Genomic DNA, 25,972 nt, shown 5'->3' on the forward strand with positions numbered 1-25,972 from the left:
GGAATTCCAAAGATTAGCTGATCGAGGGAAAAAACTATTAGAGTAGAAAGCTTTCTAGCATTTAGGGACCTCAACAGTGAAGGAGTGAAATTTTGTTGCTAAGTGGGTTTGTCAGGGATATGTATATCGAAGGGGCACAAGTACAAAGAGTTCATCAGAGCATATTCCATTAATATATTTGTAGAACTGGCACATTGGCAACATTGCAGCGATGAGACAAGGATTGGAGCTTAGTTGACAAAGTGGGACTTATTAGATTGAAAACTCCAGTTTCAATTTTCTCATAATATTATTCATCATTCAACTGACAACCCATCTATCTTATTGACTCTCATCCTCGCATAGTTTTTGGCTTTGATAAGTGATAACATTAGTAAATGGAAAAAGGTGCTTGTTCAAAAAGAGGCGACAAATCGATTTTTGTAAAAATATGTCCTTTTAATCAAAAACGATGTTACTTACTTAATTATCATTAAAATTATTGATCGTGGTTTCAGGTAGACGAGTGTTTTTTGTGAAAGTCAGGCCAGGGGGACCAGAGATTGGAGCTCAGACGAGCACTTGCCATGAAAATAACGATAAAGCAGGCTCGCAACATCACAGCATAATCAAGTTGACATGCCGATTCCCATTAGATCCCCAAAGTTATGCAACGTTTTTTTTTGTTGTTATTTTTTGTACTCACGTACACCCCTAACAAGCCGTATCGTCACTTAAACGTAAGGGGCTACTTTTTCGGACCAGGCCTAGGAGAGATTAACCAGGTGTTGGTTTATATTAAGCTTGATCAATTGGTGAACATTTTGGAATACCAGGTGCTGTATTTTCTTTCTGCTGTAGATTGTGCAACCTTTGCTTCTCGTTGTTCCTATTTAGAATGCCTCCCCACGGGACAGAGTTAGGTACCAGGGTCGTTTTTTAACGTGAAGAAAAGGAACAAAAATAGAAATTGTCTCAGTCGTAAAGGATCTCTCCTCCACTGAAAGAGAACAAGAAATTGAAGTATAGCATCTGATGAAAAGATACTACACTTTGATCTTGGCCCGAAGGTCAAAATCTGTTATTCATGCTGACATGGTTTTTAAAAATTGTCTTCCAAACTTATCTTTCTATTCATTTCCCACCTAGTCTTTATTTATTCCTCTTTCTCCCAAATCCATCCTTATCATTTCAGCCCATGTTTTCCTTAGCTTATTCTATACCTACTAACCCAAGCATTTCTATACATTCTTTCAATGTGACCAAATCAACGAAGTCTCCTGTTCTGCACACATCTTTCTATACTATCCTGATTTAATCTTTCTTTTAGATCATCAGATCTAGGCCTATCTTTAATACTGACGTTACATATCCATCATATTATTCATATACCATTCCTTCCCATGCAATATGATTCCTGATATTACATCCTCAATCCGGTTACGGAGCACAGAATTAACTTTGGCCCTAACACTCAGACTTAGGGTTAGTGCGTGCATCGACATTTCTTGAAGGGTAAGGGAATTTACCACCGAAGATGCGCCACTCGACTGATTCCCATTAGATATTCAACCCTCGGATATCAAAGCTCTTAGTTGGCTTTCGTCGGGTCTAGGCAAATAGGATGTTAGGCTTGTATTCCTTGTAATCCTCTGTGCAAACGGTTATGAAAACATAGCTAAAATAAAAGAGCATAGAGTCGGCAGTCCAGCAGGAAAGTAGAGAGATCAGCACAAGGAGAAAGAGAAAACGAACAGAATGGCAATAATAATTAAAAATCTAAATAATTAGATTTTCATATCTTTTTCATTGATTTTTTTTGCCCGGCTTTTATTTATTTATTATTTTTTTATAAAAACAATCAACACTTGAACGGCGCTGAAATAAAAGCATATAGTCAACAGACAGAATAAGGATAAAATACATGTATCAAACTTAAAGAGTCTTTCAGGCCCCCCCCCCGGTAATTAGAAAGTCTGATAGGTTTTAATCATAGAGAAGTTTTCTCGACTGAATGTTCAATGGAACGACCCAATGAGTCTCTGGAAATGTAGGAAAGATGAGGGTTTAAGCACGGAGACGTTTTCTTGACTGAATGTTTAGTGGACGACTCAGTGGGCCTTGGCTGTATCCACGAGTCCTTAAAGAATATAGAAAAGTTTTTTTTTTTTTTTTCACATGAGACGAGGGAGGTAAGAACTTGACATGAGTGGGCTAGCAAGAGAAAATATGACCAACCTGTGTTTTTTTTTTTTTTTTTTTTTTTGCATAATCCGTAATCGTCTCGCTACTCCGGGAGGATGTATCCGGTTCATTGCGTAAAAGTTCCAATTTACAGAAATAGTCATGCATCTTTGAGTCCATCCTCGCCATAATATCCAATGAGGGACTTTGTACCTTTCGGCGCCGGAAATTGTACCCCATCATTGCTCCATGTGCGATTACTACGACTAAGCCCTTTTTGCCCAAGTACAAAAAAAAAAAAAAATAAATAAATAAAAAATGCGCCTCTTCACGCCTCTTCACGCCGACGTCAACTGAGCGAGAAAGAATATCTTTTGTTCTTTTTCTCTTTATTTTTACCCGTCACCAATCGACACATGCATGACGTCATTCGCTCTTTGGCTCCAATCCTGCATCATATCTAAAAATAGAATATGTTGCCATCTGATAGATTTCCTGTCACCTACGTGATCTCTTCTTCTGATTTAATAGAGATGCTTACAACTGTCCCGCTGAGTCAGGGCACCACTTTATCACTTCTTCCTTCTTTCTCCGGTGTTGCTCAGGCCCTGTTCGGCACATTTGAAGTAGCTGAGCAGTATTACTTTAGTTCGAGTAATAAATCTGGCATGTCGCAGTATAGACGAGTATCAAAGATGCAGCAGAGTTTGTAGCGTGAGGCTTGTGTATCTTTTGACGTCTCTCCCAAATGCCTCTACCAGCTGGCCTTCATAGCGTAACGAGCCAATCATAATATTGCAGGAGGAAAGATGTAGATGTACTTTTATTTAGTACATCACTTCCATACATCATCGCATACTGTCCTTAAATGGACTACACACTCTGTATGAGGGTAATCTTGAATAATACATTATATCTCTGGCGGCAGACTTTTGAATTTTGTACCTCGATTAATACAATCGTTCAAGGTTTGCTGAAAAAGTGATTTTCTTACATTGGAGGCAAATTTTGAATCTTCAAAAATCACTTCCATACATTCTTTCAATGTGACCAAACTAACGAAGTTTCCTGTTCTGCACACATCTCCCTATACTGTCCTGATTTAATCTTTAACCTTAACTCATCAGACCTAAGCCTATCTTCAAGACTCATATTACACATCTATTTAAAAAATTTTTGTTTTTATTACATTTTCACCCCAAACAAGGCAAATTGCCACTTTGGTGTAGCGGGCTACTATCATGGGCAACAGCTACTGGGGTACTATGTAGGGATTTGGGCAGCAAGATGTCGGTTCACATAACACTTGAACTTCTGCACGTCAGTACTGTTGGGGAAGCAGAGACCTGGAATAGAATTCCAAAGTCTAGCGGTTCTGAGGAAGAAACTATTGGAGTAGAAAGATTTTTTACATCTAGGGATCTCTACAGTGTGGGGGTGGGATTTAGCAGCCTGTCGGGTTTGTGGAGGGTGCTCACGTCGTGGGATCACAAGTGATTGCAGTTCGTCGGAGCATTCACCACTAAAATACTTGTAGAAAAGGCAGAGGGATGCAACATTTCGTCGATGGGACATAGGCTGAAGCTTAGATGCCAGTTCAGGGCCTATCAGGTTTGCGACTCTCTTTTGAACCTTGTCAAGAAGCGAGAGACTAGTAGCAGATGCACCAGCCCAGATGTGACAGCAATACTCCATACATGGGCGAATGGTGGCCTTATAGAGGTACAGGATACTTTCGTTGTATGATTCTTACACCATTTCTTTCCATCCAACGTATATACTCAACTCTCATTGACCAGGTTTCACTTCCATGCATCATCAAACACTGTCCTCAAATAGGACTATAGTATGATAAATTATATTTCTTGTAGAGGAGTTGGAAATTTTGTACACAATTTAATACAATCGTTCAAGGTTTTCTAAAAATAAAGTGAAGGTTTTCTTACATTAGAGCCATATTCTGAATCTTCAAAAATCACATGTATGTAAGACCAATGGAAATACTGAAGGACTTCCACGACAACACTCAATTGCTGGAAGTAGGAAGGCACTGAATGATGGAGGTATGGGAATCTTCCAATTGTTCGCAAAAGTGGACTCCGGGATTTAGCATTTATCTGAAACGAATAACATCAAGTTGAAAATTAACCAACGCGAACAAGAACAAAGGAAAGAAAATAAAGGAAAGACGAAAAAAAGAGAGAGGAAAGAGAGAGAGAGAGAGAGAGAGAGAGAGAGAGAGAGAGAGGAAAGAAAGACAAAAGTCTTCTGTTGTTTCTCTTTTGCAAACATATTTTAAAAAACGTTTGCAAATATATATATATCTAAAATAAAAAATATATATAAAATAAAAAAGTCCGCCCACCTAATTCATAAGCCACCATGTGACCGTGATAAAAATACGTATATATATATATATATATATATATATATATATATATATATATATATATATATATATATATATATATATATATATATATATATAATTAGGAAAAGGAAAAAAAAAACATAATTTCTACAACACAACATGCCTGAGGATGATAGAGGTATCTCTGTCGTAAGCGCTCGCTATGGATCCAACTTGTACGATTTTGAAAAAACAAACAAACAAACAAAGAAAACTATTTGGAGATTGGAGAAGATGAAAAAGAAGATAATAAAATAGAAGCATTCGGTGCTCTTCAATAACATTTGTTTGAACGAGAAGATGCTGCTTAAACATACACCCACACACACACACACACACGCACACCCACACCCACACACACACACACACACACATTAATTTAAAATCCAAAATTTAACGGTTTAAAGACCAAAAAACAAGAGCAGAATCTCATTCAATAAATGAACATATTTATTTATCAAAATTAAATTTGATATTTCGATTCATAACAAAATCTTCACCAGGACAATTCTTTTTTTTTTTTCTTTTTTTTTTTTTACATTCCATAGTGATGGTAATGCTTGGCACGTCTTCAGATGTTGGTGCGATATAAGATCTATATGTCCAATACATTTTAAGGCGCTGGTCGAGCGCGTATGTGTTAAATAATAGAAAATCCACTGTTCATAGTAAGCACTGTTGATATTGGGATACAAAATTTAACGGTTTGAAGACCAAACAAATGCAGGATCTCTTTCAATAAACATACTTATTAAAATTAAAAATAAAATTCATTTAAACAAAAGACATATTTGTTTCTGATTTTTTTCGATGACGATTGATAATTCAAATTATTTCGATTATTCGGACAACCGTTCTCATCTTGAGTGTCATGCAGGCAATGTTTACGTATATATTCAGGTGCATCTAGTTGAATTCGGGAATCTTTCTACCGAACCGGGAAAACTGCACGTAATTTCGAATGGAATCCTTTATTTAATCCACAAGGGTAACATGCCCTCGTTCAGTCAGCCAGGACTAAGTAGAAGTCTCAATTAATTCACAGTTGTACTTTTCATAATTGAATCTTCAACCTCCAGAAAAATTTTGTCTATGAAAATCAAAGGGGAAATAACTCTCACAGTTTAAATACATAAACTTACTTCCGTTTTGAAAGTCAACTTGTGTCAGCTAATAATAATTGAAAATTAATTAAATATAAATGAAATTAAAAATAAATTAAATAAATCAACTTTAAATGAGATTTCTAAATAGAACAATGAAGACAATTCTATCACAACAAACAATTAATAACAATGATCTAATTATAAAAATAAATTTTCTTTAAATATACAGATGACTTCATTTCTTAAATGTAGATTCCCTTTAGATAAATAGCATATAGAGAAATCATGTTGGAATGTAAGTGTGTAATGGTCCAATATTTATCACTCTCTCACCGCAGAAGGATGCGGCACAAGGTCAGAAGGTGGTAAAATGGGCCAGCGCCCCAACAAGAGAAGCACTCTGCAAAAATAAGTCTGAGTAGCCCCGTCGGTATTCCCCAATGTGGGCGCCTCAGCCAACAAGTGATAAACTTGCTCCTCCCAAAGGCCTGGGAGGATGAACATCCTAGGGCTACACAGAACGTTTTGCATCAGTCCGACAGCAGAAAGGCCATTCTCCAGCTATGGTGTAGCTTATAATATCTTCTCAATTATTAAATCATTTCTCTCTGATAGATTCATAAGAGTAGTGGTTGATGGGCAGAAATCAGAAGCTCTCAGTATTAATGCTGGAGTCCCTCAGGGGTCCATCCTGGGTCCAACTCTCTTCCTGATCTACATTAATGATCTTCCAAATCACATCCTTACATCATTCGTAAACATTTATGCTGATGACACTACAATCTATGGTAGCACATCAAAGACCGTAAACGACCAAGTTCTCTGCAATTCTCTCTCCTCTGATCTTAAGCATGTGGTACAATGGGGAAAGAGGTGGCTGGTTACTTTTAATACATCTAAAACCAAGCTTCTATCTCTACACTATCTACGCTCTGATGCCAATCTGACATCAGTTAAAATGAATGGCTCTCGTCTTGGGGAGCCTTCATGTTTTGACAAGCTTCTGGGCTTGACCTTTACTCTTGACCTGAAATGGAACACGTATATCAAATCCATTGCAAAGGTCGCTGGAAAAATATTGGGATCCTTCTACTGCTCCAGTAGATATCTCACTCCTGATGCAATTCTCTACCTATATAAAAGCCAGGTACAGCCAACGATGGAGTACTGTTGCCACATCTGGGCAAGAACTGCTAAAAGCAACTTATCCTGCATTGACAGAGTTCAAAATAGACTTCATAGCTTAGTGGGGGATGCCCTTTTCTCTTCTCTGCAACCTCTTTCCCACAGAAGAGATGTTGCGAGCCTGTCTCTGCTTTATCGTTATTGTCATGGCAAGTGCTCAACTGAGCTTCAATCTATAGTCTCCACTCCAACCAAACTTTCACGAAAAACACTCGTCTAGCCAAAACTACTATCAATAATTTATCACACTCTTTATCTGTGCCTAAACCTAAATGTGGATTCCATGAACAAAACTTCTTCCTTAGAACTGCACGTCTATGGAACTCTCTTCCGATTGCCTGTTTTCCAGCTGACTACAATCTGATTGTTCTCAAGTCCAATGTAAACAAGTTCTTGATGAAACATCCCCCTAAGTAATCCAATTTACAAAATTTCCACTACTTATGTTTACTACGCTATAATCACATTGACTAATGTAAACACATTAACCCTTATTCTCGAGTGGCCTCCGGGCCTTAATAAGTGATGATTCCTGTGTAAAAAAAAAAAAAAAAGAAAAAAGTTTCTGCCGTCGCGTTTCTGAACGTCATGGTTGGAATCTCGACTTATGTTCACTACGAAATTACATTGACCACGCCTATTTTTAGTATGAAAATGAATTTGTAAAATGGTGTACCCTTTGTACATATTCATCAAATTGTAAACAAGCAAACGAACAGACAGGAATACGACTTTATAATAATAGATATTACATGCTAGATAGTGAGTCATACTAAGTGCATGCAGCATTTTCAAACTAATCCTCCTTTGACAGCAGAAAACTGGTTTTGAGTGTTTTGCATTTGGTGTCCATTTGTTCTTTCTAATGAAACAATTGAAAACGCACAAGTTGACAAGATGCACACGTCTTTTTTTCCCAAGTTTTTATGACAGAAGTTTATTGTTTACCGTTTTAATAGCAGATGCTGACGGTTTATTTTATTTTATTTTTTTTTTGATGACAAATGCTAACTGTTTGTGTCACACTGAAACACTACCCAGTTTACATAAGTCAAGCAATATTTAATCTGGTCAGTACTCGGATGAGTGACCATTTACCAATATTAGGTGCTTTAAGTTTAAAAGTGAAAGTCGCTGTAAAGTCAATTTCTATAATATCCTTGGGGAAGGTATGAACCCATCTCTACTTCCCTCTAGATATAGATGTGTTAAAACTAGATTCTTAAATATTAGTAAGCTAGCAGAATGAAACCTCTTAAGTAACACTAGTACTTCTCCGACATTACTTCTTGTCATTATGTAAAAGTTTTTTTTTTATCTAATACACTAGGGAAGGTATGAACCCATTTCTATTTCCCTCTAGATGTAGGTAAAATAGTACTATAAAATCAGCTTCTCAAATATTAGTAAGACAGCAGAATAAAACCTTGTAAGTAACACTAGTACTTCTCTGACATTATTTTTAGTTATAATGTAAGTCATCTTATCTAATGCACCTGGGGTAAGGTATGAACCCATCTCTACTCCTAGATGACAGATAGATGAAATCACTAGAGTGGGTTATGTTTTAAAGTATTAGTAGAGCAACTTTTATAGAAGGAAAACGTAAGTAACACCAATATGAACTGAAACAAATACATTGAGGACATTGCAAAGGCTGCTGCAAAGAAGGTGGAGTCCCTTTATTGAACTAGAAGACTACTTACACCTGAGAGTATCCTGTACCCCTACAAGGCCAGCATTCGCCCATGCATGGAGTATTGTTGCCACATCTGAGCTGGTCCATCTATCACTGGCCTCTCCCCCTTGGATAGGGTTAAAAAAAGTTTTCAATCTAATAGGTCCCACTTTGTCAACTAAGCCCCAACCCCTGTCCCATCGTCACAATGTTGCATCTCTGTGCCTGTTTTACAAATATTTTAATGAAATGTGCTCTGATAAACTTGTTGCACCTGTGTGGCCTCGAGATACATATCTCCAACAAACTTGCTTAGCAACAAAATCTCACCCCTTCACTGTTGTCTCTAAATGCCAGAAAGCTTTCTACTCTAATAGTTTCTTCCTTGAACAGCTAAACTTGAAATTCCCTTCCTGCTACCTGCTTCCCTGACTAATGATATGCAGAAGTTTAAATGTATCGTAAACCAACATCTTGTTAATCTTTCTTAGGCATGGTCCTAAATAGTAGCCCCTTATGTCCTAGTGGCGATATGCGTTCTTAAAGGTGAACGTGAGTAAAAAAAATACTTTTCGTACATTACTTCTGGTAATTATGGATTTTTCTCCACTGTTATTGTATTAAAGTAATGCCAGATAAGAAGAAACGCAGAGTGAGATTGTGTAACCGTTGCTTTGATTTAACTTCCTAATTGCACAGGCACCATTTCCAGTTGTATCCATTACTTTTAAAGACATAAGTAATGACATAAGCAAATACAAATATCGAATGTAACAGCAAGTCCTGCGAAAATATACCAGAAAGAACAGTTGGAAATAAGTCATACACCATCCATCGTGACTATGTAATTAATGCACGTACATGCCTAGAAAACGGAGCTATTAGACCTGGCATAGCGATAATCGACAAGAAGAAGAAAGAAGCAACCTTAGTAGAAGTTAGTATCCCCAATGATGCTTGATTATACAGAGTAGGGCAGGAAAAGATAATGAAATACCAAGGTTTTATATACGATATGGAAAGAAAACGTAATCTTAGGAAGATTTCCGTGATTCCAGCAATTATAGGAACTACCGGACTCATGAAAAAGAATTCCAAAAACTACTTGGCAAATATACCCGGTGAACCAAGTGCAAGAGAGATTCAAACAATTGCACTTAAAGGGATGGTTAGAATCTTTAAAAGATCCCTCGGTTGGAATGTATGAAATAACAGGTGAATGTCTGGCATCCGGTAGGATGCCCCATCCCCAGCTAGAACAAAATAAAAGAGAATTTTTTTGAATTGTCGATGAAGCCTAATAGGATAATTAGGTTCATCTTGCTATTTATTCATCTCTCCACATGGGCAAAATGAGACAACAAAGTCGGTTTTTAATGTTTGGTAACTCCAACTCCTTAAAATAGAGCACTCTGAAATGGGACAAAAATAAACGTTGCTTCAGTCTATAAGTATTTCATTTCTCCTTCGCTGACCGAGGACAGAACAAATTAAGTGTAGTAGCAAGAGCAACATTAGCCGTCACGTTGTTGTTTCATTTGTTTAGTGCAGTATACTAGTATCAGTGTAGTATCAGAACAGATACTACACTTTGAAATTTTTATTTGCAGAACAATAACAATTTTAACAAATTCAACACAAAGCCATTTAAAAAACGTGGGGTAAATCGGTGTCGTTGATTATCCTTGATCACAAATGTCTACCTTACACTTAATTAGATTCATCTCGATCACCACAATACCACATTTACACAAGAGTCGTCCTATTTAAAATATCCCCCAAATTGATTTGACATTTTTAGTTTTTCATGAATATACATATATACACACAAAGACTTCATTGGAAGAAAATGGGGAGTGGAGAAAAAAACAAAAGCAAAAAAAAAAAAAAAAAAAAATGGGTTAGTAAGACCCTCTCAACCATTTTTAAATTATAGACCAGCCACTGTTTTCCAGTTTGTTTAGAACCGAAAATAAGCTGGTTGATCTCTAAGTGAGAGTGGGGTGTAAGTGGAAGAAAAAAAAAGAAACAAAAAAAAACAAGCGGGTTGATCTCAGCCAAAAGGTAAAAGAAATCAGTCCATAGCAATTGTATAAAGTTATTTTCTTGTATTAGGACAAAAATAGAAAGTGCCACAGTCAGATACTATGTTTTGAATAATTTATTTCCAAAAAATAAAAATACAATTTCACAAATTTGGAATAAGGCCATCAAAGGATGACAAAAAAAGATGAAGTGTAGTACTTGTTTATTATTCTCCCCATTAAAGAAGAGTTAGACAACAGGCCAAGTTTTAATATGGGGAAAATTCAGCTCCTAAAAAAGTGGCACTCTGGATTGGGACAAAATTAAAATTGCCTCAGTCTAGAAAGATGTATCCTTTGCTGATCAAGGACAGAAAAAGAGGAAGTGTAGCATCAAGACAGATACTACACTTTGCTCCTAGTCAAAAGGCCAGCATAATTCAGTACATGTCATATATTCATTTGCAAGCTTCAATTAAGATATATGACTTCTTTTTTTATACATAGGCATCACCACTTATCAAGGCCAAGAAGCCACTCGAGGATAAGGGTTAAAGAGTGTACAGTAGAAATTGGACAATATAGAAATCGTTAGTAAGGGAAATTCGGTAAATTTGTTAACTTATATGGAACGGCTCATCAAAAACTTGTTTACATTAGACTTGAAGACAACCATATTGTAGTCGGCTGGAAAGCAAAAAAACGGAAGAAAATTCCATAGGCGTGCAGTCCTAAGAAAGAAGCTTTGTTCATGGAATCTACGTTTAGGTTTAGGCAAAGATAAAAAGTGGGGGAAATTAGTGTTTTCTGCTAGACGGTTGTTTCTTGTGAAAGTTTGGCGAGGGGGGACCATAGATTGGAGTTCAGCCAAGTACTTGCCATGAAAATAATGATAAAGCAGAGACAAACTCGCAAAATCTCTTCTGTGAGAAAAAGGTTGCAGGGAAGAGAAAAGGACATCCCCTACGAGGCTACAAAGTCTATTTTGAACTCTATCAAGGCAGGATAAGTCCTTTCTAGCAGCTCCTGCCCAAATGTGGCAATAGTACTCCATCTTTGAACGTACCTGGCTCTTATATAGATAGAGAATTGCATCAGCAATGAGATATCTACTAGATCTATAGAAGGATCCCACCATTTTTCCAGTGACCTAGGCAACGGATTTAATGTATGTGTTCCATTTAAGATCAGGAGTAAAGATCAAGCCCAGAAGCTTGTCAAAACATGAGGCCTCCCCAAAACGAGAGCAACCTATTTCAATTGATGCCAGATGGGGATCAGAACGTTGAGGATATAAAGATAAAAGCTTGGTTTTAGATGCATTAAAAGTAACAAGCCACCTCTTTCCCCATTGTACCACTTGCTCAAGATCAGAGGAGAGAGAATCAGAGAAAACTTGGTCGCTTATGGTCTTAGATGTGTTACCATAGATAATAGTGTCATCAGCATAAATGTCTATGAATGATATAAGGATGTGATTTGGAAGATCATTAATGTAGATCAGGAAGAGAGTTGGCATTAATACTGAGAGCTTCTGATTTCTGCCCATCAACCACTACTATTATGAGCCTATCAGAGAGAAATGATTTAATAATTGAGAAGCAATTTCCAGCTATACCGTAGCTGGAGATCTTGTGAAGTAAACCTTTATACCATACTCTATCAAAGGCCTTTGATATGTCAAGAGCAATTGCCCTAGAATGGTAGCCTCCATTGAGAGAGTCGATAATCCTATGAGATATAACTGTAAGCACATCTGCTGTAGATCTAGCAGAATGGAAACCAACAATTCGCAAATGTATTATATATCATTATGAGGTCTTCAAGGTATTTTTGACTTCTAGACACAAAATCGTAGGAGGAAACGTGCTATTTTTTTTAATGATTTAAGATTTGTTAATGAGAGTTATCTCCCTTCGTTAGTTGAGTGCTTGGAATGAGTACATAATCAATGCAGGCGGCAAATAATTTGTACTGTGCTTTTTATTAGAGAAGCAAAATGACATTTACTGATACTAAAGCTGTAACAGACATCTAGTTGATAAAAAAAAAAAAAACTCTTGTTTGAATGCAACAAACGTTTGTCTTTGTCAATTGGATGCCATTTGGACCCCTTATACTGATAAATGTAATTTCTAATCTACACTTATTCATTTATTTTATTATTTATTTTATGAAGGCACTTGTTTTAAAAAGATAAAAAGAACGAAATATGATTTTCTTTTTAATGAAAATCGCTTGAGACAAGGTTGGTTGGTTGTTTTTGTTTTACTGCATATCAACCCTTTTCAGGTTATTTAATGCCGAATCCAAAGATTTTGAAAATATTTTTAATAGAATATATTTGTTTTTTTTTTTCAAGTCGGTTTCTATTTAACCCATAGTTGGGACCCTAACAGGTACTACCACTCCGGGTCAGAGTGGACCTGGGAGCAATGATAATTAAAGGGTAGCTCCACACTCCCCAAAGCCCGCAAGCTAGGGCCTCACCACTGGATATAGTTTAAGGTCATATCCAGGACCCTGAGACAAGGCATGAAGCAACTAGACGTAAGGAACTAACAAGGACGAAAGCTGATTACTGCGAAGATAGGAGATGCCTATTGACCTTAGTCTTGAAAAGAGCAAGAATGTAGGTATAAGGAAATAGTGAGCAAAAAGAGAGGCCCGCAACCTTGTAATCCTTGGAAAGCAGCTACTAGAATAGGAAGTTGTATTGCAACGAGGCATTAAAACAGCGAATTAATGGAGACCACTAGACCAACGAGTCAAACGAGTTGGAACAAAGTAAGCAGAGAATAGTTCAGTCAATTCTGAGGAACACATACCATTATAGTATCTGTAGAAAAGACTGAGACCAGCAACATTACGTCCATAAGAGAGAGAGAGAGGGGGGGTTGCAGCGAAGAAGAAAGTTTGGGACCAATCAAATTACAGATACGTTTCTGCGGTTTATTAAGACCCTTCAAATGGGGCACAGATTCACGAAGCCCAAATATGACAACAGTATTCCATACATGGTGTTATAGTAGATTTGTCAAAATCCACACTAACTAACTTAATCGTTATTGACGTAACACTCACTAATATGTAACAGAGGAAGTGCGGAAGAAGACATTAAAGCAGTGAATACAGACATGGAGCTGGTATCTAGTCCCATTGTTTTTGGTATTTGTCGCTGATGCTGATGACTCAGCTGACAATTGTTATGGGAGGACCACCTTGATGCGGAATGCAGTGAACTCATTTGGAGTCAATTCAACCCAGCATGTGTGAATGCTGTTAAAATTACAGTTAGTGTTCCTATGTAAATTTCTAGCATTTAAAACAAAGTATTATTTGTCACAGATAAGAAAATAAATAAAAAATATTTTTAAGTCTAAATGATACTTTTTTTTTACATGGGGGGGTTTACCATTTATCGAGGCCTAGACGCCATTTAAGGATAAGGATTAATGAGTGTACGGTGGTCACCAGGTCAACAGTGTAGTAATAGTTAATAGTGGAAAGAAGGTAGAAATTGATTATTTAGGGAGATAGCTCAGCAAGAACTTGTTTGCATTTGACTTGACGACAACCATATTGCAGTCAGCTGGAAAGCAGGCCAGCAAAACAGAGTTCCATAGTTTTAGGAAAGAAGCCTTGTTCATGGAAGTTGTGTTTAGATTTGGGCACAGATAGAGAGTGGGGGAAATTGTTGATAGTGGTTGTAGCTAGACGAGTATTTTCTGTGAAAGTTTGGCAAGTGGAAACCATAGATGGAAGCTCAAACAAGCATTTGCTATGAAAATAACGATAAAGCACAGAGAGAGAGAGAGAGAGAGAGAAAGAGAGAGAGAGAGAGAGAGAGAGAGACTAGCAACGTATCTTCTATGGGAAAGAGGGAGCAGGGAAGAGAAAAGGGCATCACCCTGTGCTTATATGAAAAGTACTTCAAAAGAATGTGCTCCAACAAACTTGCTGCACCGCAGGAACGTAAATACCTCCAATAAATCTGAACAGCAAAATCTCACCCCTTCACTGTAGAGGCCTCACTGAAACACGTTATATCCAAATAGCTTCTTTCCTTGAAACACTTGCCTTTGAAACTCCTTCCTTGCTCCCCGTTTCCTCCCACTGAACCAACGTGCTGAAATTTAAATATAATGTGAACAAGCGTCTTGCTGTAGAACTCTCCTACTTAACATGCCCCCACCACAATCTGGCTACAAGTCAAAGTAGTCCATTATGTCTCAGTGGCCTTATATAATATTTGGAACAAAAAAAAATTTAAAAAAAAAAAAAATACTTACTCGATCATCAGCATGGAAGTTTGAAATAGAAAATAAAGTTAACATATTTACATCAACTACGCCATTTTGTTTTTTCTTACTCACCTGTGGTAGACGGAATAACTGAAGAAGAGATGCTGCCTGTACATTTGCTGCAGGAGATTCTATGCTTGTGATGAGACCCGTGATCTGCGGCAGGATAGGTTGGGCAATCTTACCATCCGGACACCGATACGACCATTTTGGACTTTCAGAGTACCTTCCTAATTGTAAAGCAGATGGAAATATTTCAAAGCAAGGCAGATGATAATTCAAACAGAAAATGTGCATCATTAGGTGGTGCACATATGAAAGCGGTACCCCCCTCTGTATTTTTTTTATTTTCGCCTTTTTTTCATTTTTTTCAGTGGATTATTATCGAATGGATACTAGTCTATCAGATTATAAAAATTTTTTTTTTTTTTTAAGTCAATATTTAATTATTTGTATAGGGTGCTTACTTTCTAATGCAACGTTCTAGTAAATCGATCACCCATTTTAGAACCACTCGACATTTTTAGGCCAAATTTAGCGAATTTAGCCCTTTTTTAAGCAGCTTACCCTTTTTTTGTGAGATTATTTTGAAAAGCGAAATTAAAAAAGGCTAAAGTGCTTTAAAAAGCCTAAATTCGACAAAATTTGGCCGAAAAATGTCGAGTGGTTCTAAAATGGGTGATCGATTTACTGGAACGTTGATTTTAAAACTGAGCATCCATACAAATATTAAAACATTAATTTAAAAGATTTTGTTTTTTTTTGATAATCTGGTATACTAATGTCCATTCAGTAATAATCTGCTGAAAAAAATTGAAAAAAAAAAAGACGAAAATAAAAAATACAAAGGGGGGTACCCCCCTTTGTATTTTTTATTTTCGTCTTTTTTTTTTTCAATTTTTTTCAGCAGATTATTAGGTCACATGTCACTGTCACATCATTAGGTTTATATATCATGTCAGTGCAAAACGTTTTACTCGTTTGGAGAAAGGGAATTTTAAACTATTGTAATTTATTTTATGCATATTGTTATTACTGAATTCGTAATTCTTTTTCCGATTATTAAAGCAGCATTCATATTTTTTTGTAATATTCTCATCTATGTTTACTCGAAAACGCCATCCTTTAGTCAACAGGAAAGGAAATGATCTTCCATCATGCATTTTCTCTTGACCTTGCTCTTTCGGATCATCATTTATTTCAAGGATTATGAAACTTTTTTTTTTTTTTTTTTTTTTACACAGTGATCACCACTTATCAAGGCCCGGAAGCCACTCAGGGATAAGGGTTATTGCAAGTACATTAAGTTAGTGAGGAGATTTGCTGAAGTGTTTACTTAAGGGGGCGGTTCATTAGGAATTTGTTAACATTGGACTTGAAGACATCCAAGTTGTAGTCCGGAGGGAAGCAGGCAGACGGAACAGAGTTCCACAGGCGTGCAGTTCTAAGAAAGAAGCTTTGTTCATGGAATCCGCGTTTTGATTTAGGCACAGATATAGAGTGGGGGAAATTTTTCACAGTGGATTCAGCTAGACGGGTGTTTTTCGTGAAAGATTGGCGAGGGGGGACCAGAGATTGGAGTTCATACGAGCATCTGCCATGGAAATAACGATAACATGGCCTTAGGTTAACATCATAAAAGGAGATTGGACATAAGTTAGATTTATATTTTACATCAAAACCTTAAGAATTTTATAAATCAGGCATTTATGAACTCGTTGACATTTATGAACTCGTTGACATTTATGAACTCGTTGACATTTATGAACTCGTTGATCAAGTTAAAGAGAGCAAAGGTCGTTATTGTTATGAATGAAGATTTTTAAAAACTCCATTTTTTATTTTTCAAGACGAAATTTTTACTCGAGACAAACTTTTGCACCAACCTAATAGCAGAAGTTAAAGCGTGTCTGCTGTATTATTAGTTATTATCCATGAGAATATGGTATTTGTGAAATAAATAGCGCAATATTTCAACTGAAACACACACACGCACACACACACACACACGCACACACACACACACACACACACATATATATATATATAATTATTTCCACAGTTAAACAATCATCTCTCACATTCTAGAACTTCTAATATATATATATACCTACACACACACACACACCCGCGCGTGCGCACACACACACACATATATGTATATATATATAAATGAAATCTAAAGGATGTAGTGTTTACGTGATATACGCAATGGTAAACTTCAATCTAATATAAATACCAGTATTTATATATATAGATAATTTAATCCCAATCGAATAAAAAAGCTCAATGCACAATAGAGAGTCGAGCTTATTATAAGAGAAAGAAAATTAAAACTATAAGTTGAAACTTACAATCAAAATTCATTGTTCGACTGAATACTCTTAAAAACAATTAACAAAGTCCTTATTCTGCGGAGTTTCAAAGAATGCTATTCTTGCTATTCTTCTCATCAGAGGACTGAAAGAAATCAGCAAATTATATTTGTATCAATGCTAGAATTTACTGGTTATGGCATTCAGTGAAACTGCAATTTATTATAGTCATAAATTGCCAAGAAAAACAAGTGAAAAAATGTTGGATATATAAAAAAAAAATATAAAACCAAACTGCGCATAATATTTCAGCTTGCATGAAGGTTTTCTCAAGGTAAAATTCTTTAAAAAGAATGAAATCCAAAACTTAAATCCAGTGTGATGTTAACAGTCATAGTCCGGTTGGAAAGTTTTCAAAGCAACTGAAATAATGGAAATTGTTTTTCCAGACAGTGCAGTAGTCCAAAGAAAAGTTGATCTCCAGTCAAGTGCGGTCGAAAAATAAAAAGGAGACTAAAAACAGCATGTCATCTTTCATCGCTGGCTCAATTAGAAAAGTTTTAGTTTTCTAAGTGTTGAGTGTCGCCAGTTGTTATAAAGAACTCACTTTTCATTGCAAATCATAACCCGGTCGAGAAACGGGTCTTTCTTGTTGCATAAAAGAAGGGAAGATAACACTTCATATCGGCATTTCTTTTGGTTATCATTCAATTTGTAAAGCACCCATTTATCAAGATTCTTATCTTTCCAATTTCTCTTAAGTTGTTGGAAATCGTCGTATACGTTACGTCTAATTCAGAAGCAAGTTCTTGAACAGCTGTGCATGAATTGGTTTCGACTTTGCCTAGTGGTATATAGACATTGTTGTCAACATTCAATGGCCGACCACTACACTCATCGTCTTCAAGACTCTCGTCGCCACCACAAAATTTCTTAAATCACCATTGTGCTGTGCGTTCAGTAATCATTTCTGGGCTAAACGCTTCGTTGATATCACGAGCTGTTTCAGCAGCTTTTTGGCCAGGCTTGAATTGAAATAAGAAAATTGTGCGAATTTGCTTTGTTCCATCTTGTATTCAACTTTCTGAAAAGAAGACCTAATTGTTTTAAAACGATTGTAATTTAAACGATTAGATAGAGCGAAAAACGCTCTTTAAAATGATATATAAAGTACAGGTATTAAAAGGAGAACTTATTTGAAAATACATCATTTGAATTCCAAATTTAAAATTCCGCAAGATCTTTCTTTTCAACCTAATATTTACCAATAATTAGTAATTTAATGGTTTTTCCCCTCCTGGGGGAAATATTTATTTCTTTGAAAATCCATAGATTAAACATATATGCATACCTAACTAACGAATCTCTAAGACTAGCAGGAAATGCCCAGGACTTTTCTATTTCATGCATGCCAGACAAATTACTAACACAGGTGAACCCTGAACACGATAATTGAGTAGATACATCTTTGTACAACATGACCACATATCGAACAGATCAAAGCAGACCTTACTCATTGAGCACACCTATGTTGAACCCAAACCACTATAAAACGAATTAACAGTATAAATAGTACAAATATGTCACCTTTATACAATTTGGTATAAAGAATCTTTATCTGTCTATAAGAAAAAAATGTGTATTGGACTTTGTCTTATGGTATATAGACGTAAATGAAAACGACATAAGCAACAATAGCATATTGATGAAGATAGATCAAAAGGCCAACTTTGATGCTGATGGAGCAGATATGGTTGGTTGTTTTTGTTTTACGGCATATCAACCCTTTTCAGGTTATTTAACGCCGAATCCAAAGATTTTGAAGAAAATTTTTTTTAATAGAATATATTTGTTGTTTTCAAGTCGGTTTCTATTTAACCCATAGTTGGGACCCTAACAGGTACTACCACTCCGGGTTGGAGTGGACCTGGGAGCAATGGCAATTAAAGGGTTGCTCCACACTCCTCGAAGCCCACCAGCTAGGGCCTCACCACTGGATATAGTTTAAGATCGTATGCAGGACCGAGCAGATATGTGCTGGTCCTGACCCAACAAACTCTGCAATAGTCAGTTTAAAGAAAACTTTTAAATTTAGAGGATAATTATTCTATACAACACACCCAGTAGCAGACAACAGCAGGAAACAAATAATATAAACATTAAAACATTAACATAGAAATAGATATAAGCCTAAAAGAGATCAACTTTCTGGACATAAATTTCAACTTAAACGAGGAAGCTTATAAACCATACAAAAATCTACAAAACACATAAACAGATATGCAAATCATCCACCTCACAAACAAATTATCAAATCAGTAGGATATTCTGAAATTCCAGCAATATGAGCATATGTAACAACCACAGAGTACCAAACCCTCTTCAAAAATAGAAAACTCTAGGATATCTTAGTATAAGAGATAAACACAAACATAAATAGTTGTAAGTAATAATATTTACACAGTCTCCAAAAAATGTATAATAGGTACAATATTAAAGTCAGTTATTGATAACACGCAAATATAAAAACAGTAATAACACTGAAATTAGAACTCAAGTATGCAACTGCAGAAACAGGAACAACTGCCTCCTAAAGAATAAGGACATAAAAAACAAGGTTCAGAGGACTTGTGAGTATGCACTAAAACCTAATTTGACCAGAAGCGAACATGACATCACATGGCTTAAAAAAAGAAACAGGCGGGAAAGGTGGGCCAGTTTTGGGAGTAAACCGCATGTGTAGAAAATGACATAAAATCGATGATAAATTAAAGGGCTAAGACTCCCAGATATCCGTAGCCCCAAATGTCATCTACTGCTAGCAGAAGAGAGTGCAACATCAACATCTTAATAAATGGTTCCTTTATTAAAACTCACATTACTCATTTCTGATTCATACCATGAGGTTTTCATTCCAATCAAGAAGGCACCTCCATAGAAATGATTGTGGATGAAATGCCCCAGTCATAGGAGAAGCAGACTACACGAGATAGAATTCAATTGTGTTTCTATGTTTTGTGATTTGTATTGGTAACAAACGTGTATTTTAGTTGATTGTGACTTATGAGATACTAGACTTTTCTTTTGAATGGGCAGATATATGTAACAAAAAGATATCTAAGTATGCATGCAAATAAAGAAATAAAAACATATACACTGATATTGTGGTACTATCACCTTCCCAAGTGATTTAAAAAGAGGAAAGCTTTAACAAAAATAGGGAATAGTGGATTAGCAGAACTAAAGTATAGAAAATAAAGTTTGTAGAAAAACAATGAGGGGAGGGGTTTCATCAATGCACACAAAGGCGATCGAAAATAGGATTGTTGATCAAGCTGTAACACTGACTTGTCCAAAGACCGGATATAGAAGTCAATATATTTAGAGTTAATTTACAGAGAGTTTTAGGGGTGGAAGTGTGTTTTATGGACAGTCTTCAGTTAACAGCAGTTGACAACAGGTGACAGTTGTGAACAGTTGATGGTAGATGATCAATTGACTGATGAACATGGTCTCGACAGACAGCTAAGATGTGTGGACGTTAGTGTTTAGAGGATCGTTTTCCGGGATGGTACAGGTTAGAACGATACATTTGTACATCATGCCACCTCACATCTTCAAAGTCGGCTTAAAAGTCAATACTAAAGTATACTTGGATGTGCTGAAAAGTATGGTGGTCCCTTGCAATCAGGTGGCCGCTGGCAGACCCTGGGTGTGACAGCAGGACTCAGCGCCAGCCCACAAGTCTAAAGGGACTCAGGCTTGGCTTCAAAAGGAGTGCTACAACTTTGTACCCTTCTCTTACTAGGCCATCTCCTTGGCGGACTTCTTCGTTTGATCATACGTCAAGATCATCACTAACATAACCTCCCCCAAAACCAAAGCCAGCCTGATTGCCACCATCCGCCGAGTATTCACCAAACTCCTGCCGCCGCTTGTGGAAAAGGCATGCTCCCAGTTCCAGACTCTTATCAAGGTGCGGATTGAGGCAGAAGGCGGCTACATTGAATAAATTTTAGCTCTACTACATAAGCAAGTTACCTAGAATTGATTTTGTCAATAAAAGTTTTAAAGTGAAGCTGTAGTGTTGTTTTCTTTATTGTTCCACTCTCTAGAGACTTTCAAAATGTGCAAGAAAAGGAAAAGATGAATATGAAAATTACTCGATGGCGTTAATAAAGAAAGTTGTTTAACAAAGAAACTTTTTTGTGTTTGAATTTTGTCTATCATGTAACGTTTAATTTTGTCTATCATGTAACGTTTAATTTTGTCTATCATGTAACGTTTAATTTTGTTTATCATGTAACGTTTAATGACTTTACCGCCCAATAAAATGTTCATAAATTAAACGTACGTTGAGAATTATATCAGGTCGGTGCAAAAGTTTTTACCGATTTGAAATGTCATCTTGACATTGAAAAATGGTATGCTTTTGAAAATCTTTATTCACAATTATAACGACCTTTGCTCTCTATAACTTGATTCCATCTACCAAGAAGCTTATCAATGTTTCACTTGTAAAATTCTTCAGGTTTTGATGTGAAATATTAATCTCATTCTTGTTCAATCTTCTCTCGCGATGTTAACCTAAGGTCGTCTAAATTGTTTTATAATCATCGAAGTAAGTGATAATCTGAGGGAACTAGATCAAGAGAATATGTCGGATGGGACAAGGTTTCCCAACCAAATTCTCCTTAGAGAGCTTTGGTCAGTAGTGTTGTGTGAAAACAAGCATTACCATGGTGGAGAATGACTGGCTAAAGAAAGTCGTTTTGGGGTCAACATGGATGAGGATATTGCAAGACAATATGAATGATTTTTTAGTAATGCGAAGGAAAACGTTATAACTTAATCATAGTGATACGTTTAAACAATGACAATATTCAGACAATAAATTACAACAGTTTTAAAATGCCCCTTCTACAAACAGGCAAAATTTTTTGCACCGACGTGACATATGGTACGATTTCCACGTCTTTAAATATGACATATGGTACGATTTCCACGTCTTTAAATATGACATATGGTACGATTTCCACGTCTTTAAATATGACATATGGTACGATTTCCACGTCTTTAAATATGACATATGGTACGATTTCCACGTCTTTAAATATGACATATGGTACGATTTCCACGTCTTTAAATATGACATATGGTACGATTTCCACGTCTTTAAATATGACATATGGTACGATTTCCACGTCTTTAAATATGACATATGGTACGATTTCCACGTCTTTAAATATGACATATGGTACGATTTCCACGTCTTTAAATATGACATATGGTACGATTTCCACGTCTTTAAATATGACATATGGTACGATTTCCACGTCTTTAAATATGACATATGGTACGATTTCCACGTCTTTAAATATAACATATGGTACGATTTCCACGTCTTTAAATATGACATATGGTACGATTTCCACGTCTTTAAATATGACATATGGTACGATTTCCACGTCTTTAAATATGACATATGGTACGATTTCCACGTCTTTAAATATAACATATGGTACGATTTCCACGTCTTTAAATATGACATATGGTACGATTTCCACGTCTTTAAATATGACATATGGTACGATTTCCACGTCTTTAAATATGACATATGGTACGATTTCCACGTCTTTAAATATGACATATGGTACGATTTCCACGTCTTTAAATATGACATATGGTACGATTTCCACGTCTTTAAATATAACATATGGTACGATTTCCACGTCTTTAAATATGACATATGGTACGATTTCCACGTCTTTAAATATAACATATGGTACGATTTCCACGTCTTTAAATATAACATATGGTACGATTTCCACGTCTTTAAATATAACATATGGTACGATTTCCACGTCTTTAAATATGACATATGGTACGATTTCCACGTCTTTAAATATGACATATGGTACGATTTCCACGTCTTTAAATATGACATATGGTACGATTTCCACGTCTTTAAATATGACATATGGTACGATTTCCACGTCTTTAAATATGACATATGGTACGATTTCCACGTCTTTAAATATAACATATGGTACGATTTCCACGTCTTTAAATATGACATATGGTACGATTTCCACGTCTTTAAATATGACATATGGTACGATTTCCACGTCTTTAAATATGACATATGGTACGATTTCCACGTCTTTAAATATAACATATGGTACGATTTCCACGTCTTTAAATATGACATATGGTACGATTTCCACGTCTTTAAATATGACATATGGTACGATTTCCACGTCTTTAAATATGACATATGGTACGATTTCCACGTCTTTAAATATGACATATGGTACGATTTCCACGTCTTTAAATATGACATATGGTACGATTTCCACGTCTTTAAATATGACATATGGTACGATTTCCACGTCTTTAAATATGACATATGGTACGATTTCCACGTCTTTAAATATGACATATGGTACGATTTCCACGTCTTTAAATATGACATATGGTACGATTTCCACGTCTTTAAATATGACATATAGTACGATTTCCACGTCTTTAAATATGACATATGGTACGATTTCCACGTCTTTAAATATGACATATGGTACGATTTCCACGTCTTTAAATATGACATATGGTACGATTTCCACGTCTTTAAATATGACATATGGTACGATTTCCACGTCTTTAAATATGACATATGGTACGATTTCCACGTCTTTAAATATGACATATGGTACGATTTCCACGTCTTTAAATATGACATATGGTACGATTTCCACGTCTTTAAATATGACATATGGTACGATTTCCACGTCTTTAAATATGACATATGGTACGATTTCCACGTCTTTAAATATGACATATGGTACGATTTCCACGTCTTTAAATATGACATATGGTACGATTTCCACGTCTTTAAATATGACATATGGTACGATTTCCACGTCTTTAAATATGACATATGGTACGATTTCCACGTCTTTAAATATGACATATGGTACGATTTCCACGTCTTTAAATATGACATATGGTACGATTTCCACGTCTTTAAATATGACATATGGTACGATTTCCACGTCTTTAAATATGACATATGGTACGATTTCCACGTCTTTAAATATGACATATGGTACGATTTCCACGTCTTTAAATATGACATATGGTACGATTTCCACGTCTTTAAATATGACATATGGTACGATTTCCACGTCTTTAAATATGACATATGGTACGATTTCCACGTCTTTAAATATGACATATGGTACGATTTCCACGTCTTTAAATATGACATATGGTACGATTTCCACGTCTTTAAATATGACATATGGTACGATTTCCACGTCTTTAAATATGACATATGGTACGATTTCCACGTCTTTAAATATGACATATGGTACGATTTCCACGTCTTTAAATATGACATATGGTACGATTTCCACGTCTTTAAATATGACATATGGTACGATTTCCACGTCTTTAAATATGACATATGGTACGATTTCCACGTCTTTAAATATGACATATGGTACGATTTCCACGTCTTTAAATATGACATATGGTACGATTTCCACGTCTTTAAATATGACATATGGTACGATTTCCACGTCTTTAAATATGACATATGGTACGATTTCCACGTCTTTAAATATGACATATGGTACGATTTCCACGTCTTTAAATATGACATATGGTACGATTTCCACGTCTTTAAATATGACATATGGTACGATTTCCACGTCTTTAAATATGACATATGGTACGATTTCCACGTCTTTAAATATGACATATGGTACGATTTCCACGTCTTTAAATATGACATATGGTACGATTTCCACGTCTTTAAATATGACATATGGTACGATTTCCACGTCTTTAAATATGACATATGGTACGATTTCCACGTCTTTAAATATGACATATGGTACGATTTCCACGTCTTTAAATATGACATATGGTACGATTTCCACGTCTTTAAATATGACATATGGTACGATTTCCACGTCTTTAAATATGACATATGGTACGATTTCCACGTCTTTAAATATGACATATGGTACGATTTCCACGTCTTTAAATATGACATATGGTACGATTTCCACGTCTTTAAATATGACATATGGTACGATTTCCACGTCTTTAAATATGACATATGGTACGATTTCCACGTCTTTAAATATGACATATGGTACGATTTCCACGTCTTTAAATATGACATATGGTACGATTTCCACGTCTTTAAATATGACATATGGTACGATTTCCACGTCTTTAAATATGACATATGGTACGATTTCCACGTCTTTAAATATGACATATGGTACGATTTCCACGTCTTTAAATATGACATATGGTACGATTTCCACGTCTTTAAATATGACATATGGTACGATTTCCACGTCTTTAAATATGACATATGGTACGATTTCCACGTCTTTAAATATGACATATGGTACGATTTCCACGTCTTTAAATATGACATATGGTACGATTTCCACGTCTTTAAATATGACATATGGTACGATTTCCACGTCTTTAAATATGACATATGGTACGATTTCCACGTCTTTAAATATGACATATGGTACGATTTCCACGTCTTTAAATATGACATATGGTACGATTTCCACGTCTTTAAATATGACATATGGTACGATTTCCACGTCTTTAAATATGACATATGGTACGATTTCCACGTCTTTAAATATGACATATGGTACGATTTCCACGTCTTTAAATATGACATATGGTACGATTTCCACGTCTTTAAATATGACATATGGTACGATTTCCACGTCTTTAAATATGACATAT

General features: G+C 35.9%; 1 protein-coding gene across 1 annotated transcript in view; it reads right to left on the reverse strand.

The window, feature by feature from the left end:
• The window catches only part of LOC145269462 (metabotropic glutamate receptor 7-like), a 202,931-nt gene that overhangs the window by 42,387 nt on the left and 134,572 nt on the right, over nt 1-25,972 (reverse strand). The window contains exons 2-3 of the mRNA XM_080125159.1: nt 14,943-15,100; nt 4,110-4,280 (exon numbers count right to left, since the gene is read on the reverse strand). Of these exons, the coding sequence (XP_079981285.1) occupies nt 4,110-4,280; nt 14,943-15,100 (329 nt within the window). The remainder of the gene's footprint in view (nt 1-4,109; nt 4,281-14,942; nt 15,101-25,972) is intronic.

The sequence above is a fragment of the Euprymna scolopes genome, chromosome 4 (genome assembly GCF_053919585.1).
Source record: "Euprymna scolopes isolate OS-2025 chromosome 4, ASM5391958v1, whole genome shotgun sequence".
Taxonomy (NCBI): Eukaryota; Metazoa; Mollusca; class Cephalopoda; order Sepiida; family Sepiolidae; genus Euprymna; species Euprymna scolopes.